Source organism: Lepidothrix coronata, unplaced genomic scaffold (genome assembly GCF_001604755.1).
Source record: "Lepidothrix coronata isolate B3197 unplaced genomic scaffold, Lepidothrix_coronata-1.0 Scaffold134, whole genome shotgun sequence".
NCBI lineage: Eukaryota > Metazoa > Chordata > Aves > Passeriformes > Pipridae > Lepidothrix > Lepidothrix coronata.
Genome location: NW_016690314.1, coordinates 60282 through 75471, shown reverse-complemented (window position 1 = coordinate 75471; position 15190 = coordinate 60282). Strand labels below are relative to the sequence as shown.

Here is a 15190-nt window from a genome sequence, read left to right as displayed (position 1 = left end):
AGCGTGCTATTCAGACCATTTATAGACAGAGAAATCATGTTTTAAGATGTCTATTATGCTCAGCTTTTATTAGGCTGTTTTTTGTGCGTCCTACAGAAGGGCAGGGAACAGGCAGTCATACAGACTGTCCCAGGCTGCTCATCAGTGACTGATGACCTGCAGGGAGCAGAGAAGATATAACCACTTTAAATGCCATAATTTGAACAGAGGTTGATAAATCCAGTGGTGACACAAGGGGACAGCTTGCTTCATTGTAGGGGGAACAAACTGCTCATCCACTGGATTTTTCTCCTTTTATAGGAGGGAGATTTGCGTCCCCTATGACCCACCAACCATACACAGCAGTTCTCCCTCTGTCTAATATGATCAGCTTTCTTGATAATACTAAGGCCGAGAAGCATCAGATAGATGACATATATCTTGAAAAGCCATGGAAAGTTGGGAGTCTTGGGAGTAACTTACAGGCATGAGACTGCAATTCTAGAGATCTATTAGATACTACATAAGCCTTGGTGTAATTGCACAGAGCACTGGAATCCTCACACTGGCCCCAAAGAATTCACTTGCGAGTCAAAGTCTGAGCAAGTCCTGCTGCTGGTGAAGTACAATGATCAGACCGAGGGTCTTCTAGTATGTATCAGTGACCATTTTATGTAGAAGGATATAGGAATGTACAGGTAACAGCAACATGGGCTTTTGCCTTATTTTTTATGAATACTCAACATCACAGTGGGATTAGCTGTGGACCTGCAGGAATACTCCTTTTATTCCTCTCTTCTACCTATCTTCTTTCTTCTCTGGATTTTGAGCATCTTAGCAGAAAGAAGGATTGAGACTTAGCAAACCTGTTAAATCCAAATAACGGACTGTAAGTAGAAAGCAAAAAGGTGGAATGAAATTCTGAAAATGCCCAACTGATGCCACCTTCCTAACCTTATCTAAACAGCGATGAAAGACTCTCCTCGTCTCTCCTAGACTATGAAATGAGTGTTTGAGGTATCTCTTTCCCATCACTCTCCTGTTTATCACGCTGCCATATACACAGGTGATGCTTTGAAGGTCAAACTACGTTAGTGAAGCTATTCTCTAAGACATAAGCAAAATACTTTAACTGACTTTCATCTGATGAGAAGTCTAGCCAGTAACCGTGGTGAAATTGCTCTGAGCTGTTGAGGGTCAAAGCAATGCTGTAAATTACAGTGTATTGTCTCAGAGGTGGGGCACAACTGTCTTTTCTTTTGGCTGAACAATTGGTTTGTGTTGCTTTGCACTTTGTAGCACAAATCTTCAGAGAAAAGGAGTTAGAAAGTGGTTTTTCAAAAACCAGTGAATCACAGAATTTTTTGGGTTGGAAGGGACCTCTGAAGATCATCTAGTCCAACCCTCCCCCTGCCAAGGCAGGGTCACCTAGAGCAGGTTACACAGGAAGATGAAAATTGAGTCTGATTCAGGCTATGTGGACTGGGGAAAGATCAGGAGAATTTTGTCCAATTCCACATAAGATGCATTATTTCTATACTGTACAGAAGGCTAATGATGATCTATATTATTAGACACCTGAATTAGAGTTTAATTATTAATACCCGATAACTAGATTTTGGGGATATACAATTGCTGCTCTTCGGGGGCAGTATTCCCAGTTCTATTCTGGCAATAGTAATTCTAAGTTAAGATTTATTTCCAGAACACCTTCCTTATTGGACATTTTCTATAAACTTGATCGCTTCTAATTAGAAATTATTGGTTTGAATCTACTACACGTGGTCTTTCCTTTCAAGCAAGAAAATTAAACCGTGAATCTTCTCATCTGACAGCCACACACCCCCCCGCTTTTCCCCAGTCACACACAGTAGTGAAGGTTCCTGGATTATTATAATCTTTTATAACACTCTCACATTCTGTTCTCTGAAGTGTAATAAAAGATTTGTACTTGGCCATTCATCAAAAATATAGCACTTCTGTAAAGTATCAGCAGATGCTAAATACAAGTGCTCTGCAGGTGAATGCACCAAAGAGAAGTTCACGGGCTCAAGTCCCATGTATTGCAAGGGTTTAATCCAACACACTTGTACTCTCAAATGGTTGAAATAATCCTCCGGATATGAGCAGGCTGGAGTTCAAAGTAATTTTTATCCCTGTGTGGTTGTGGTAGAGCTATGTTTGATAGGTATTCCTAACAGAAATCTTAAACCCATGGCGAGGTATTTTAGGAAGAACTGCTTTAGCAGGAAGTAAAACATCCATGTCCATACATCATGTATGCGTGTCTAACTAGGTGCATGTGCTGGTATGATTTGTGTTGCTTTACATTAAGACCACACCCTGTTTCTTCAAGTATATTACGCCACTGGATGTGTATTAGCCATTTACATTTCATCAAAACTTTTCTGGCATGTCTTTGTCCAAAACATGCTGACAAATACAGTAAATAAGAGCTTTCGCAGCAGCAATTATGTCTGCCTGGTGCTCTTCCCCTCCACCCCGGTTATCTTGATAAAGGGGTTGTACAGGAGCCTAACCTTCATTTCACCCCCAACAACCACAAAAACTGCATGCACAACTAGCAGCAGACTGAAGAATTATGTTCATGCCTTGACCTTGAGACTTCCTGAACCAGTTTGGATTGGCTCTCCCTTCGAAACTACAGGCTTCCACAGGAAGTTCATAAATGGGCCCAAGTCACAGCAATTGACGTAGTTCTAATATTTTTAACTTGGTTCTTCAAGAACTGCCTAAAATGGGCGGCGTTTCATGGACACAAAGAACTGGCCAGCTTTTTCAGGAGCAAACGTCAGTGTGCTGGGTGCAAACCACTGAAAGCAAGTGAGCAATGCAGCTTCTGCTGAGCACTGCTCTGGGCATGTGGTGGTGTTGTGAAGCTGCACCGTACTCCACCATGTCCCAGTGTCAGCATCACTGGGGCTCCCAACACTGCAGGCAGCCAGCATCTCCAAAGAGCTAAACCACGGGCCTGTGTCCAACACTCCGCAGTTTCAGGTGCATCTGGATCCACAGCTCAAGCCTTGATGCAATCTCTTTTCCCATGTCTACTCACCATCCCACATCATCCTTATCTTAGAAATGGTTTGCAAGACTCATTCACAGGTGTTAAAGAAAAGTTCTTTTACTCCCCGAGTTTGAAATACCCTAAGAGGGGTGTGTGAAATGCCCATGGTTTGTTCCGTTCACAATGACAATGAAGACAACCAGAAAAAATAAGCGTTGCAAAGAAACACAAGTATTAAATCTTTGGGAGAACAATGGATGGAAATGGACATGAAAACCTTGCTTTAATATTTTTATGTTTTTCACACAGCTCTAGCAAAATGCATTAAAGACATTCCTTTTCATTCATTGGCTTTGCACCTTGTTTTTCTTATTACCTGTTGAACATGAACTTAACAAAAACCACTCTTCTTATTTACATCTCTGCATTCCACTGATTGAATGCTATAATCTGACAACAGATTCAAATTCAAAAGTGTTGAGTGTATGTAAATATGAAAAAAAAATGTGTTTGCAAATAACCTAATGGAATGGGGTGAAACATTGTTATTAATGTAAGCAGTGCATATGATTTCAGACAGCACTGTTTAATTCATTTATAAATCAGCAGCTCTGTCAAAGGGCCATGACAGCCTTTAAAGCGACTTCTAAAATGAATTGTCTTGTCTGATTAGTTCATGATTTGGGATTTTCTGGCCTATACTTAACTGATGTACTTTGAAACACACATTATGTACATATTGTTTTGAGCAATTGACAGGAATGAAAAAATGAAGTAGGACCCCTTCCAGCAATCAGGCTCTCCTTTCATTCAGGCAAGAAGTCAGAAACCATTCTTAATGAAGAACAAGGCAAGCTCTCTCTGCTCCCCACTCCCACCCACAAAAATCAGATCAACTGGATAAACCAAATATTTTTGAATGCTCTTTGGTTTCTGTCTGCAAATCATAGGACCCAGATCCAGTATTCATTTACAAGGTAAAGAGTTAATTTGGTGTCTTTTTTTATTTCCACTGATAAAGGCTTATCTTGTATTCTTCCAATCTTTCCTGTAAGCCTTTCCTGAGAGGAGGTATAAGTAAACCAACATGGAGGATCTGCCTACTATACCTAGCAGGGGAGGCCTTGCCTTTTGACCAAGGCTAGCAGGTCTTACATAATAATTTATTACAGTACCTTTCTGTTTCCTGGTCTGTGGTTTGCTGCTTGTTCTCAAAGCCAGTGAAGCTGCTCATATCCACATACCCGTCATTCTCATTAGCAGTAGATAATGCCCTGCTGGGATCTTCAAAAAACTCAGTGAAAGTTCCTGCTCTGGTGGATCTTCGAGGAGGAATTTGTATGTTTTCATAGTCAGAGCTCATAGCAGGAATGTTCTCATAGTCAGAGGTGTCAGCATTGGGAAAAGAAATAGACCTGGGTTTCGTTAATGGGAGTGGCATGAAAGGAGGTCTGGACCGGTCCTCGAAGGACTCCACCCTTGACACACTCCTGCTGAAGGACTTGGGCGTTCCTTTTCTTTTACCATCCTTATAGAAGAGAACAGCAGAGGGAGACTCAGATGCACGGAGCTTCCCCACATGTGATTTTAGTTGAGGTGAGCTACTGAGGCTCCTCCTGTCTAGCTCCATCAGCTTTGGAGGCCCATGATAGCTGGACTCTGATGAGGACCTTGAAGAAGAAACATTAACATCTACATGGACTTTATTTTCAGTTTTCTTTTTGAATTTTAGAGTGAGGAACCTCTTAAAAGAAGATTTCTTCTTCTTGGAATACTTATCAGGTGAGTCACTTTCTATCAAAAGTGAAGGGGAACTTTTAGTTATTGGCTTTTTGGTGATGTAGGCAAGTTCAAAAGGAGGTGGTATATCAACAACTGAGGATGGCGTAGATATGCTACATGATGAAAGATGATTTCGCTGAGAAAAACTACCTGAGGAACCATTGACACAAGGCAAAGACAAGTTATCTTCTGTCCTTTTTATTCTAACATCATCCAGTATGCAGCCATCACTTTCTCTGTAAACAGCAATAGGCATCTCTCTCCCTTCAACAGAATAAGATCGAGGATATAAAATGAAACGTCTTGACTTCGTTGGTAATGCCCTGTTGGCTTCCATTGGTTTTCCTTCTAGTGAAAATAAATTAATGCTCAACTCTTCTGTCCCAGAGCCATTGCGGGAAGATGGTAAATCAGTTTCAGGTCCAGTTTCTTCCGGAACAGTTTCTGGGACATAGCCTGGCATTTTCCCAGATAGCGAGCGTGTTCTAGTGACAATGCTTTTACGATCAGTGGGAGGCAAGATGTTTTCACCATCCATGCCTAATTCATCCTTTTTACTGTGATCAGCTCCTAAATCAGTCTGCACACCACAAGCAATTTCATTTTCTGCAGGAAGCACATAAGGATCATCTAGGGAATCACCACTAGTTTCTCTTTCCTCTGATTCTTCAGGCACAATGACCACTTTAGGGACTGCTAGATTTTCATGCAAAACATGTTTGGTCCCACATTCTACATTAATTTTGCCATGCTTACAGAAGCCTAACTCTTCCTCAAGTGGGACCTGTTGAGGTGAACTTGGGACACTTTTGCTGAAGCTGTTTGCTTCTACCTCGTTGTCTTCGAGTTGCAGTTCATCTGACTTAGACGTTTCCACAGTACTTTCACTATGATCTTCAATAGTCATATTTTCCAGCTCTGGCTCCATCCCTGGACTATAAGGTAGGGTATCAGAGATCACACCATCTTCATGCAGAGAGGTCCATTCTGATTGAAGATGCTCATCTGAATGTTCCATGTGTATTTCCTCACCACATTCATTCTCACAAGGTGCAATTTGACAGCCATCATCCATATTCTCTGCATTCACAGTTTCTTCTTCCCCTTTCCCAGAGTCTTTGCTTGCTTCACAGGCTACCTCTGATGTCTTCTCACCTCTCCTCTCAGTGATCTGGCAGCCATTGCCAGTGTTTCCTGTGTGTGTACTATTGTGCTCATCTGGTTCTGTTTTCTTCTCTTCAGCTGCTGCTTGATGGATGAACTCTCCTAAACCATTTAGGGCACTGGGTTCATCTTCACACAGTTCTAAGCCAGGAGCTGTTTCTTCATCAACTTCATCAGGCAGCATGTCAGGGCTTGCACAGTCATCATTTTCTAATTCCCCTTCCACATTCAAATCAAGCTCTGCATGTGCACTGTGGTCATCATCATGTGCTAGACACCCATCTGCTTCTTCTAAAACGTCAGGCAGTTGTTCCTCCTCCTGCCCTGCCTTCTCACTATGTGGGATTGATTCATCTGCAGGCAGTGGAATTACAATGGTATTTTTACAGGTATCACCCATTAGTTCCTCATCTCTATTGAAAATGTTATCAGTTTCAGTCTTACAATCACTATTGTTCTTGACCAGTTTCAGGTTGTAAGAAGTTTCCCGCTTGTTTTTTGTTTCACTACAATCACCTACAACATCCTCATCTTCATCTACATTCTTGGAAGCATCACTATCCCTATCTGGGGCATCCGAGGACTCCTCACAAAGTCCTTTGGACTGGTCACAGTCTCTGGTTGACTCTTCAGAGTCTGGTTCCATTGGTTCAGCAATGTCTGAAGAGTTATGGTGCTCATCTTCGATGACTTCTCGATTACTGGTATTCTCCTCATTAGCAAGGCTATCCTCTTCCTTCTCTACCTCTTCTGGAGTTTCTGAGACTTCATCTTCCACAGAGGAATCTAGGTTCCTGTCATGCTCATGTTCCAAATTATTACAGTCTTTGCTGGTCAGCCGAGCTTCAGGAACTACAATGTATTCATTATCTGCCTCAGATTCTAGGCAATCAGCACTGCACTGGTTTTCTTCATACAGCTCTCCATCAAGACATATCAGTCTCCCATTTGGACATTTATTTAAGTTATTGTTGGTAGAAACACTGGATTTGCCCTCAGTGTCAGTTGAGAATTTTGGCTTGGGAGCAATAGGTGGTTTGGGACCCCTAGACACAGAGTTCGGGTTATGAAGAATATCAGCCCTAGGCAGTGAAGGAGAAAATTTGGAGACAGCTACCGGAGAAAGATGACCGATAATCTTTGGTTTCGGTGCTAGTGGTGGTTTTGTGATTTCTGGAGAAAAGAGAAAAAAGTCATGTTAGTCATCTTGGTTTTTATTAAAGCCAGCAGAATATATCCTGCAGTAGACTTTATCTATAATCAATGACTTCTAATGCAGAAGGAGTCCAGCCAATAATATAGGCTCAGCTCTGAAAAGAGAACTGAAGGAGCAAAGCATGTGAAGCGTCCTTCCACGCAGCACTGTAGCTATATTCCCAGGAACACAGTTTAAGGTCAAAACTGAACTGCACTAGATGCAGCCCTAGCACACTTGGGGAGAGAAAGATGTGCAGCTGCAGAGCCAAGGATGTATCATACACAGGTGTCCACAGATAGGTAACACCTCCCACACTCAGAAGCACTAATATTAGAGACATTCTGGTTCTGCCACAGAAATGTTTGACCTATGATTAAATATGAACACTTCGATTCAATGATGCTGAAGTGTTTCACTGCAGTGAAAGAAATGCCTTTCAGCCATAGTAGCTGTTCATATAATTCAGCATAAACACTTTTTAGCAATGATTTTAATTTCAATAGGCAGTTTGCAGAATTTCAGCACTGAACAAAATTAGTTTTACCAACAGATCGAGGCTTAATTCAACCCAACCAAATTGAACTCTTGGTGCCCAGACACGGAGTCTTCCCACCTGCCATTACCATGGTAACAAAATACGGAGTTACGTTTTGTTTATTGAACAACATAATGATAAGGGATAAGGTCGTTTGCTAAAAGCTTGACTAATACTTTACACTGATTATGCTGATGAGCTATAATGCACTGTAGGAAATACTTCAACCCAAAACATAAAGAGAGTTACTGGTTTAAACTCAAGTTCAGTTTTCAATGTACAGCTTTTTCAGCCCTTTACTCAAAAGATCCTCCATCCTCCTGTAAATCCAGGACCCCTTGCAGGTATAGTCTTCTCTCAACATCAAAATATACTTTAAAAAGTAAATTATCTTGTAAACTAAGGCCAGCCTTGTACTTCTAGTGGTAGTGCTGACACACGTGTAGGAGAAATCAAGCAGACTGACAAGCTAGATTGAAGCTAGGTGAATTAAGTCATATATGGCCATTTTACTCACACTACAGTTTGCATGCCACAGCCATTCAGCTGTCTTGGTCCTGAAATTAATATTCTTCAGAAACTAAATGAAATGCTGAAAGACTGCATAAATAGGTAACAATAGGGATCCTCCCTTGTGAGATTTTAGATGGGATGAAATATGTAAAGAAGCCAGCATACCAAATGGTTACAGATGGTAACAAATAGAGAGAAGTGGTTTCTTCCTATTTTTTTTATGATTTTAATTTACACGTTGTAGTGGAAAATGGAGAGCTCTCCATTTTAAGGAAAAGCACAGGACAAACCATTTCACTATGACAGAGACAGGAACAATTCTTTGTGCAAAATCTTTGTGCCTTACACACAGGAACGAAGGGAACAGCATCTCAAAAGACACAATTTTGGACATGGTTCCTATGTGAAATCCTATCATAAATCATGGTATAAGTTTCAGGAACTGTAGGTACTGTGCTGTTGTATTTTGAGTATTTTGGAATGCAGACTTTTGATATGTGGAAGTGCAGACAGTTAGAACTGAGCTGTGCACCGTACTGAGACTAAGGGGATACTGAACGCAAACTGCTTAAAAATGATTCTCTGATTGTTCTGATATTTGGTGTCATGGTACTTTTCTTATTGTTATCTTAGTATAATTGCAGTAATTCGTACTGAACTAATACTGGCATATATTTCTTTGATTATACTCTGGGAGACATAAAAGGCTGTCTCTTCTGATATTCTTTAGCTTGCTGAAATTTCTTCCAGTAGTCAGAAAGAAGCTGACAATTTGGCACCCTGCTGTAGTCAGAAAACAGTCTTTCCAGAGCTATGAGACACTAGAGGGATTTCCTCTAAGTTAAAAACTGAACCAGTGATCTCGGCTTAGCCCAGAAGGAATGAAAAGCCTGTCCTAATGAGGGTCCTTATCGCACATACTGTTTAAGAATTACTCTGTATCTGGAGTTTTATACCAGTCCAGCATCATGTCTGGGAGGCTTAAAACAACTTGTGGAAAAGAAGGGAGAGAGAACTGCGTATTCACCAGTCTGCAGTACTGTGGTGTTTCACAGTATCCGCTGCTGCTTTGAACCGCAGGGCATCTCTCTAGTCACAAAATGGGTAACTCATCTTTCCCTCCACAGTATTTTGGAAACGTTATGTGCCAAACACTCCACCATTGCTGAAGTACCACCATTGCTTCTTTTGCAGGCAGCAGTTGAAGGCTGCAGAGTACTGAAAACTCTTGCCTGTTAAAAACAGGGAAGGAATAGAAGTGGGTTTAGTATCTTGTAAGCCTGGCTCCCCAGCCAGATCTACCTTTGCATTTTTAAATCAGCTATTGCAATGACTGAACATCCTAAACGAACCTTCTGGTAGTAAAATGCATGAAATTTTTATTAGGTAAAACTGAGTCTTTACACCTTTACCACCACAATAAGGCATTTTTACAACTAACTCCAAGGAAGAAACATCACTTTGGATGTCCTATACCAGTTTCTGCAGTGCCTGGCCTTCTATGGAATGTCTATCCAAGAATGGGATATAAATATACCTACTCCATTCCTGAGATGTGACAAGGCTCGAACAGTCTCTACATTCTCATCCTTGTTCTTGTCAGACAGTACTGAAACAGTGAATAACAAGGAAAAGACTGGACTATAGACAATGCCAGATCTCCCAAGCTTTGTCTTATAAACAAATTTGAAATAAAATAATGTCATGGACATGAGTTTTTCCTTCTGCTACCTTCAGTAAGACTCCTGGTGGAAGAGAACTTATGGTAGTAGACCCTGTCTACAGTATAGTAATATGCATTGTGATGTCCTACTCTTACCCACTTGTGCCAGCTACTGGTCACTACTGATTCCTTACATAGTTTTTTTCCTAACTGCTCTGTCTGTTGGTCTTGCCTTTCATGAGGCTCCTTAAATAATTTTCTTTTTTCTTTGGTGGGGATGCGAGGGGGAAGCAGAGGGAGGAGTACAAGTGTTTGTTTAAAAACTAACCCAAACAAAAGAAAGCACAGCTTCTTGCCTTTTATCAGGACAATTTCATTCTGCTTCAATTTCTGCTTCCTTTGCTATCTGAGCCACTTGAAAGGTTCTGGCTGTAACTTCTAAATGGACACAAAGCAACACTGCACCATAAGCAATGTGTATGTTCACAAGTAATTGTGCATGTTTATTTTAGGATGTGTTTTAGTTTGGAGGGAGACACACCCACCTTGTGCTTAAAAGGAAACTCTTGGGGAATACGAATTCCTTTAGCCTGCTCCTCCCCTTATTGTTCGATGCTTCCTTGTACTGACAAGGACCGCTTCCTCTCCTTACCCACCTTCCTTCAGGCAATCCTGCATGGCTCCATTCCTGCCACAGTCCATATGAAACTACATTACAGTACCCTCCTTCCGGCTGAGTTTCTAAGCAGCGAACAGTAGCCTAGCAGCTCTCCTGGAATAGCAATCAACCCATATAGCCTTCACTCTTCAAGTGTTCCTTTGAAACAATAAACATTTTGTAGTGGGCTATTGCCTGAAAACACTGCAACTAAACACTTCCAAATGTTTTCCAGATTTAGAAATTAGCCTAGAATTTAATTAAGGCTTATAAGGGACCATACCTCCCAACATCACCACCAGGAACTAACTAAAGACTGAGGTTTCACCCTTGCAGGAATATTTGTAGACATGTCCCAGGGTCATGCTCTTTGCTAGTGGCTCAAGATACTTTGCAGATACTGCTTCCAGCCTTGGCTGGTGCTGCAATCCAGTTCAGGCATCTCTTCAGATGCTGAAAGTAGCTTCTTCTGATCAATGAACTTTTGTGGACCTGTGTTTTCTTCATGCCTTTGGCATTAATTCAACTCAGACATATGTTAAAATGGGATTCACACTGAGGAGACACACACAATGCATTGTTCAGGGATCTGCAGAGCTTTTGGATGGAAGCGACAATGCAGGTGGAGGGACCATACTGCAACAGGGGGATGGGACTGCACCAAACCCAGAATCCCAGTGGAAACCAGTGCACACAAGTCCTATCTGTCACTGCTTCTGCCTATGAAGAAGGAATTGAAATCCACAGAGAGAAAGTGTCTGAGAAACAGGAGGCAGAGGGAGAATATCCAGACAAGGGTATCAGAAAGTCCTGTTCAGCTCTGATCAGGAGCTGTATAATTTCACATAGCTATATCAGAATTAGAGGAAATTCTGTACTTGTCTAATACATGGGTTTATCTTTTGACTATGGTGCTTCCTCCTTAGAGAAGAAATTGTTCTGAGAGAATGCTGGTACAGAGCTTCCTCTCAGAAGAATAGCTGGAGCTTCCCTATAAGTGAAACAGAGAGCAGGTGAAGAGCTGGGTTTGGGCCTGGCCAGAACATGAGCACCAACCACTACGGGAACGCTGCCTGGAATGTAAGGCAAGCCGAGCACAGAGTCTCCTAAAACTCATTTTTTACATTTCCAGTACAGAAAGCTGTAGGTTCCAACATGGAATTAGAACTCTACCAGCTGTCCAAGTCAGACAATGAGGGTGTGTTCAAGCTGCATATGTAGATAAACCAATTTAATGTCATTCTGAATTAAGTACCCAGCATAAACTTTAATATGTTGGAGATTAAACGGATGAGGTAGCATGATTTACAAGGAAAGTATAATCCCTGTGAGGGGGTTCAACTCATAAAACATCAGTGCTGTCACTGAGGATACTCAGGATGTACTGAGACGTCATTAATTGTGCAATATTTGCTGCAGAAGTAGTTCTCTTTGTTTTACAGCATGTAAATGCATCACTTATTTCACACTATTGGAGATAAGTCTGAAATGACAAAAATTACATAAGAAGTGAAAACAGTTGCATGAGAGTCACTTTAAATGGAAAAGGTATTCAGACTAGGATTTTCAAACGATTAGGAGTGCAAGTCTTCCTTTCAAATGGGACCTCAGTCCAGATTTAGGTAACAGCTCGTAGTTTGACTTGAATGGGTATTAGATACTTGAGTGTTTTCTGAAAACTGGGACTTTAGGCCATTGAAACCTGAGGTCCTGGTCAAAGCCAGCAGGTCTTTGGCTCCTAAATGCCTCATACTTATGAAAATGGTATTTCATCTTCTGCCTAAGTCTGATACTTTTGAAAAACATCTATCCTCACTTATCAAGATATGTTCTTGTCATCAAAGGTACTCTGTATATAGCAAGAAGGGTCCACTACTGTGACTGTGAAAAACCACATGTACATAATGACTAAATAATCTTGGTTCTAAACTACTATTTCTTTTTAATGTAACTGTAAGTGATTGTGATGTTACCAATTTGGCTGTTGTGATTTTCACAACTGGAAATTAACACTGCAGCAGACAACTTATATTCACCTGCTGGTTTATATATTGTGTCCTAAGAGCCAAAGAAGACATTGGTTAAAATTCTTTGACAGGTACATATAGCATCTTTTCCTATATCACTTTCAGTAGCAGCTGAAAGAATATACTGTCTGCTTATACCTCTGAACAATCTGGACTCTTACATTTGTATGTTCTTCCTATGGGCAGCATCATTTCAGCACCTGGCAAACAAATCAGTACTTAGAGGCTGGAAGGTCCTATATATGAGGCTGGTCTGGTCTCTTGTCTCTTACCACAGATTTCCTGTGGCCTTGGATGGATTGCTTCATCTTTCTTTTCCTATCAGGTCTGCATCTCTGAGGATAATCCATATCTCTCTTTCTGTTTTCTGTCTGTCATTATTTTAACTTCTGTGGGATCATGAGTGCCGTCTAAGTCTGCACATATGACTACTTACTGGTGCTATGTATTACTTACTGTAATACAAAGATAGGTAATTTTGGTCCCCAGGTTGTGCTGGTTAATAAATACCCCTCTCCTTCAGATTCAGTAGGAAGTTCTGCTTTGCACTGATGGGAGAGACATTCCTTGCATTGTGTGAACATACAAAACAAAGGCTGAGAAGGGATATGAACACTCTATAAATACAACCTGGAGGTAAACACCAGAAGAGGAAAAGAACTATTTTTAAGCAAAAGGACAATGCAATCACAAGAATAATTGGTGTTGAACCTGGTCTGGAAACTAGAAGAACTAGCAATGGCAAGAGTTTCTCATTTTGGTGCAAGGAGTAGCAGGAGAGCTACCTGAAAAGTTTTGGGTTGATATAATTGGAGGAATTAATAAAAGTAGTATGACCTTGTGTTCTGTAACAACGGGTACTGCTTTTGGTAATGAAGGTAGTCATCCAACATTCTTGAAAATAAAAACTGCTAATAAGTCTTTACAAATACATCTGATATTTCTTACACTGCACTTCCACTGACAACAGGAGCAGATTAGATCTGGGTTTAAATAATGCAGAGACAAAGAAAGAGAGCTAGAAGCATCATGGCTAAAGCAATTTTTGTCTGTCTTACTTAATTTTCAAATGACTTGGTCTCCTGGGAGGTACAGAGTCCAGTCCAGACCAGGATCAGAAAATAGAATGCAAGTATCACCACATTGTAGAAAACTGTCTCACTCCCCACTCCAAGAGAAAAGACTTCAAAACTCAGAGGAGTTGTATGACACACTGATACAGCGGCAGAGGGCTGGGTTTGACCCAAAAGAGCTTTTCCAATCCTATGTTCCTGTGCTTTGGCAAACAGTGATTCACAATTTCCCAACACCTGACAGTTGTAGGGCAAGGTATCTAGCAGTGAAATCTCTGGGCTTCAGAATGTACCCATGCAAGTGAGATGCCCAGCAACATTCACGTTCTGGAACAAGGAAACACAATGAAAAAATTTACAGCTAAGACAAAGGGTCTATTGCTCTTCCTTTTCCATACTAGATGCAGAATTAAATTTTTCTAAATAACTCCAGAGCTAGCTATAATTGTTTCTTGGATTGTTATGTTTTTCACACTCATGCCTGGCCTCTGAAAATGAAAAAGCGTTGGTGAAAAGCTTAAAATTTGCCCCAGTTTTCTAGTGGCTTCTTTGAACGTTTTAACTGTTGAATGTCTTGTTCCCTTCTCATCCTGTTTCTTTCACCTTCCTAGTTTACATCAAAGAAAAGTTCTGGGAACTTAACAGAAGAAAGGAGGAAGGGTTTGGGTTTGCCTTGGAAAGAAAATTCTGCAAAAAACATTACCTCCCCCAAAACCAGACTTTAGGAAAGAAAGTCACAGCAAAATCCCTAGGGACTTCGTGAAGGCTTAAGTGTGTCCGAGGGAGTAGTGGGTGCACAGCCCCGTCCCTCAGCATCAACAGCCCTCCCGCTCTGCCAGTCCGGTTATGTCCGGAACCACTCGCCTCGCCCGCGCTTGCTGCTTGACCCCGTCCCGCCGGGACAAGTAATGTCCCAGGGAGCCAGCGAGCACCTGGCAGGTCGGGTGGAAACGGAGGGCCGAGGGTGCCCGGAGGAGAGGTACCAGCTCCGGCGGGACTGCCCGGGAGCTGCCGCCCCGAAGGAGGGATGCCGGGACGGAGGGGGCTTCGACCCCCGGAGCAGCAGCGCCCGGGCGGGCGGTGCCATCCCGGCGGCAGGGTGTACCAGCCCGAAGGAAGGGGGGTGCCGGTATCGGAGGAAGGAAGCCCGCCAGGCGTCTGCCGGCCTCGAGGAAAAGATGTCCGGAGGCGAAGAGCCTTCCCGGCGGGCCCGCGCACTTACCGGCGTTGTTCATCTTCCACCCCAACTTCGCTCGCCGGCTGCCCCGGGCGCTCAGCGCATGGTCCCGAGGGGCCGCCGCCCTCGCCCCTCGCGGGCGCGCCCGGCCCTACAGCCCGTGCGGGGCAAGGGAACGCAGCGGGGCGGCCGGACGCGGGCGGCGGTGCCGGCGGGGGCGGTCAGCGCCGCGCGCCTCCGCCCTGCCCCGCGCGCGGCCCGTCGGGGGGCGGTGGCGGCGCCGGGGCCCCGCACGGCCGGCGGCGCGCAGGGCCGGACCGGGCGGGGCAGGGCCGGGCGGGGCCGGGCCGGCTCCGTGCAGGCAGCCCCCGCTGCGCGGCGAGCCCGGGAGCC

The 15190-nt window shown here is 42.9% G+C and overlaps 1 protein-coding gene across 2 annotated transcripts in view; it reads right to left on the bottom strand.

Moving 5' to 3' along the window:
* The window catches only part of FGD5 (FYVE, RhoGEF and PH domain containing 5), an 87823-nt gene extending 72881 nt beyond the window's left edge, over positions 1-14942 (bottom strand). For both annotated transcript variants that reach the window (XM_017827094.1, XM_017827095.1), the window contains exons 1-2: positions 14843-14942; positions 4183-7126 (exon numbers count right to left, since the gene is read on the bottom strand). In XM_017827094.1, the coding sequence (XP_017682583.1) occupies positions 4183-7126; positions 14843-14855 (2957 nt within the window). In that variant the 5' untranslated portion in view covers positions 14856-14942. The remainder of the gene's footprint in view (positions 1-4182; positions 7127-14842) is intronic.
* Between the last annotated feature and the right edge of the window lie 248 nt (positions 14943-15190).